General features: G+C 46.6%; 1 protein-coding gene across 1 annotated transcript in view; it reads left to right on the top strand.

Moving 5' to 3' along the window:
* LOC8072834 (aspartyl protease family protein At5g10770) overlaps nucleotides 1-4436 on the top strand; it is a 16034-nt gene extending 11598 nt beyond the window's left edge. The window contains exon 2 of the mRNA XM_002438238.2: nucleotides 2832-4436. Within this exon, the coding sequence (XP_002438283.1) occupies nucleotides 2832-4138 (1307 nt within the window). The 3' untranslated portion in view covers nucleotides 4139-4436. The remainder of the gene's footprint in view (nucleotides 1-2831) is intronic.

Genomic DNA, 4902 nt, shown 5'->3' with positions numbered 1-4902 from the left:
ATCATTTGATTACGGGTCTGCTTTTACCCGCTAAATAACCTAGGAAGGTTCCCATGGCGCACCTATACGTGGTTAAGACTTAAGAGGAGGGAGTAACTACTCCTAGGGAGTAGGAAAAATTTACCATATATATCCATTTTTTTTGAAACATTTGCATCGATCGTGATTATAAACCAGCCATTAGTGGCATTATTAGCAATAATTGCCAGCTAAGAAGTAGACTGATTCTAGAAAAAATTATTAAAAAATAATAAACAATATATAAACAATATATATATACTGGTTTATAATAACGATGCAAACGTTTCCAAAAAAAATTAATCATATTTCATTATTTACAACAAAAGTTAATTAATTACCATGTAATTAGGCATGTTATAAATTATTTCTAGACATGTTTATGTTTATTTATAGATAAATTTTAAATGCTTCAAATAGTATTTGGGGATGGAGAGAATAGTATTTCGCTCTTGGCTTCTCAGAGACTACTCCCGCGTCACAAAAAGAGGTAACGTTTTTACTTTCAGATATCGTGTTTGACCGTTCGTTTTATTAAAAAAATTTCTATAAATTATAAAATAAATAAATAAATATTAAAGTATATTTAATAATAAAATAAGTCATAAAAATAGATGATATTTAGAATTTTTTTTGAATAAGATAGATGTTTAAAAATAAAAAACGACACTTTTTTTTTACGGATGTATAGTACTCGGACAATAACAAAACCGTGGGCCAAACCACCCTTTTGAATTTAGAACAAACTGCGCGTCCCAAACAATGCAAAGCAACCATGTTGGCCTACAAGGCTGGCCGGGTACATGATAGGGCCAGGTCATAGGGGATTGTTTGGTACTTTGGTGCAGACCCTGAAAAAATTGTTTAGCCTACGCCTTGTTTAGATGTGAAAAATTTTTGGATTTCGCTACTGTAGCACTTTCGTTTATTTGTAGTAAATATTGTCCAATCATGGACTAACTAGGATCAAAAGATTCATCTTGTGATTTACAAACAAACTCTGTAATTAGTTTTTGTTTTCGTTTATATTTAATGCTTCATACATGTGCCACAAGATTCGATGTGACGAAGAATTTTGAAAACTTTTTGGTTTTTAGAGTGAACTAAACAAGGCCTAGTCAACAATCTCAGGCATCCGATTTTGAGTACCTATGGTTGGATGCAGCTGCCTGGGCCAAGGAACTTTCTTAGAGCTCCAGGCAAACCCGTCCTAGATGCACAAATAATGCATGGAATCACAGGTATCCATGTCATAAAAACTTCTTTCCCGTGATTATGCATGCATGGTTTATATTAGTTTATGACATGGATCATCATTAAGGGATAAGATAAATTAATCATATACATGGATCATCATTAGGCCAATCTCAATGGTCCGTTTCAATGCACTGTTTCCAAAACAAATCTGCTGACAGAGCATCAATGAAACGAACAATGAAACAAACTCCACAATGCATGAGTTTCACCTTGATATTTCTTAGGCTGGGCAAAGCATTTAATTACTGCAAAATGATTGGATCACATGCAAGATGGTGAAACGATTTAGTCCTCAGTGGGGATTTCATCCTGTTTCACCGCGTAGAAAACAACGGCAGCGGAGTTTCACCATGGTGAAACTACTTCCTTCTCTCTCCTCTTCGTTTCATGCAAAAAGTGCAGTTTTGCTGATATGGCGCTCTAATAAATGTGCATGACACCCTGGTGAAACCCCCACTGAGACTGACCTTAGTTTATGACATGAATCAGTTCATAGTCACGCAATAATCCGTTGTTTCGTTCGTGGTGCCGGTTTCAATTTATTTGTGCAGCTGTATCGTCGTCACTGACTGGTTCAGTGCGTGCTAGCCGCATGCGTCCACGCTGATGAATGAATCGTTGGTGCTGAGTCGCTGTCACATTTCGCGATCGATCGGCGCGGGACGACAACAGACTACCAACCAGAATTTAGGGGGAGAAACTGCCACAATCATCAACCGGGCAACGGCGCACGGAACTAGCTAGCTCTAGTTGCTTGGCACCTCCTACTCGCTTGCTGCTGCTTTCCTGAGTTTGCCGTAGACCCAGGCCTATGGCAAACCCCCTCTCGCCTACGGCAAACCTTTTGCCGTAGGTTGCATACGGCAAAGTGCCTACGGCAAACTATTTTACGGCAATCACAGTTTGACCTACGGCGTTTAGCAAAACACACGGCGAAGCTTTGCCGTAGGTCGAAATAGGGCGCACGGGAAAAAAAAGTAGCAAACGGAGCGGCGGTTTTAGAACGGCGTCACCCGGCGGCTTTGCCGTAGGTTCCACACGGCAAAGCTTTGCCGTAGGTCTCTCCTAGCACACGGCAAAGAAGCATGGCAAAAAATTTGATTTGTATTTATTTTTTAAATTTTTTTTGCCGTAGGCTGTCTATGTAGCCTACGGCAAACAACACTGCTTTGCCGTAGGCTGTGCATGTTAGCTAAGCTAGGAGAGGAAATCCGGTAGTGTGCTGTTAGCTAAGCTAGCCGAGGACGTAATCACTAGTATAATGACTCCACGAGCTATAGCAGTTTCCGAAATGCATAGCCAAGTACTTTGGCCATTTGAAGTATACAGTATATATTAAGCTCTTTTTGGCACATTCCTCAAAAAAAATCTTTTTGTCACATTAAAAAGATATGACAGTGTTTTAGTATATATTATGTTTATTTCAATAGAAAAATGTTTGATACTTATGGTCATAATATGTAACGGAAGCTATATCGATATCCCAATTCCCAAACCGTTGGTAAAAATTTACGAGTAACTAGCGCAGCCCAGTAACATACATTTTCTTTTTGCAGATTTCCCGCACCGGAACAGCTCGGGCCTCCACCTGACGCTGCACCACCCGCAGAGCCCCTGCTCGCCGGCGCCGCTCCCGTCCGACCTCCCCTTCTCCACAGTACTCACCCACGACGATGCGCGCGCCGCTCACCTCGCCTCGCGTCTCGCCACCACCAGTAACGCGCCGTCCCGCCGCCCGACGACGTCGCTCCGCAAGCCGAAGGCCGCCGCCGGTGCTTCCGGCGGCCCGCTCGACGACTCCCTGGCCTCCGTGCCACTCACGCCTGGAACGTCCGTGGGCGTGGGGAACTACGTCACCGAGCTCGGCCTCGGCACGCCGGCCACCTCCTACGCCATGGTCGTCGACACGGGCTCGTCGCTCACCTGGCTGCAGTGCTCGCCCTGCGTCGTTTCTTGCCACCGCCAGGTGGGCCCACTCTACGACCCCAGGGCGTCCAGCACCTACGCCACCGTACCCTGCTCGGCGTCGCAGTGCGACGAGCTCCAGGCCGCCACGCTCAACCCGTCCGCCTGCTCCGTCAGAAACGTCTGCATCTACCAGGCCAGCTACGGCGACAGCTCCTTCTCCGTCGGCTACCTCAGCAGGGACACCGTCTCCTTCGGCTCCGGCAGCTACCCGAACTTCTACTACGGCTGCGGCCAGGACAACGAGGGCCTCTTCGGCCGCTCCGCGGGACTCATCGGCCTCGCGCGCAACAAGCTCTCGCTGCTCTACCAGCTCGCGCCCAGCCTCGGCTACTCCTTCTCCTACTGCCTCCCGACGCCGGCGTCGACGGGGTACCTCTCCATCGGGCCCTACACCTCTGGGCACTACTCGTACACGCCCATGGCCTCGAGCTCTCTCGACGCCTCGCTCTACTTCGTCACCCTGTCCGGGATGTCGGTCGGCGGGAGCCCGCTCGCGGTCTCGCCGGCGGAGTACAGCAGCCTGCCCACGATCATAGACTCGGGCACGGTGATCACGCGCCTGCCGACGGCCGTGTACACGGCGCTGAGCAAGGCGGTGGCGGCGGCCATGGTAGGGGTGCAGAGCGCGCCGGCGTTCTCCATCCTGGACACGTGCTTCCAGGGCCAGGCGTCGCAGCTGCGCGTGCCGGCCGTGGCCATGGCGTTCGCCGGCGGCGCCACCCTCAAGCTGGCGACGCAGAACGTTCTCATAGACGTGGACGACTCCACGACGTGCCTGGCGTTTGCGCCCACCGACAGCACGACCATCATCGGCAACACGCAGCAGCAGACGTTCAGCGTCGTGTATGACGTCGCGCAATCCAGGATCGGTTTTGCGGCAGGCGGTTGCAGCTGATTATATATAGCTGACACGGGTGAACTCACGTGACCTCTACTATGCACGGCGGGCAGCTCAAGCTTGGTAATTGAAAATGCATACAAAATACATGTGTATTCACTGAAGTTTATGAAACGATAATGCTACAAGCTACTGTATTGTTGATTTTACGCAACTGGCAAATTGTACATCCTTTTACAGGTAAAATTGGAGTGTGTATAGGTTTTTACAGGTGTAAGGTCAAAAACAAAAATGTAATGCTTGGATGATTTGGTCTATTATTTCTATTCTTGCCCTGCCTTTATCATTGTGATAATGAGAATAACGAGTCATGTATCAAGCGATCCTAAAACAGAGACTAGAGACGTGTCAATCCACTACGCGTCTCCGTTCACTTTGTCCAGCCCATGTAGGAACAATACCCGTCTACTTCTAAAACTAAGGCCTCTAATTTTCAACTAGTCAATCAAAACCTATGCAATAGACAATTTATATAGATGTGCATCTAAGGTTTTGCTAGGTGTTATAATGTAAATAATCTAGGATTAATGGCTGCCCTTTTTTCAGCACAGCATACTTTCGTATTTTGAGCATAACTTTTAGCTCTGAAGTCCGGTTTTGATGATCTTAGACTTTCTGGAAAGCTAATGAACAGCTCTAGCTTTGAGCTGATATTTTATCAATTAGAGCAGATAAAAAATCATGAGACAAGCCCAATTCATCCATCTCTTTTATCTTAGCTTTAGTGGCTTCATTTTTGTCTGTGTCGCTTCTGGGCTTCT

This window comes from Sorghum bicolor, chromosome 10 (genome assembly GCF_000003195.3).
Source record: "Sorghum bicolor cultivar BTx623 chromosome 10, Sorghum_bicolor_NCBIv3, whole genome shotgun sequence".
Classification (NCBI taxonomy): Eukaryota; Viridiplantae; Streptophyta; class Magnoliopsida; order Poales; family Poaceae; genus Sorghum; species Sorghum bicolor.
Note: the sequence above shows the minus strand (reverse complement) of the source record. Positions and strands in the feature narration are given on the sequence as shown.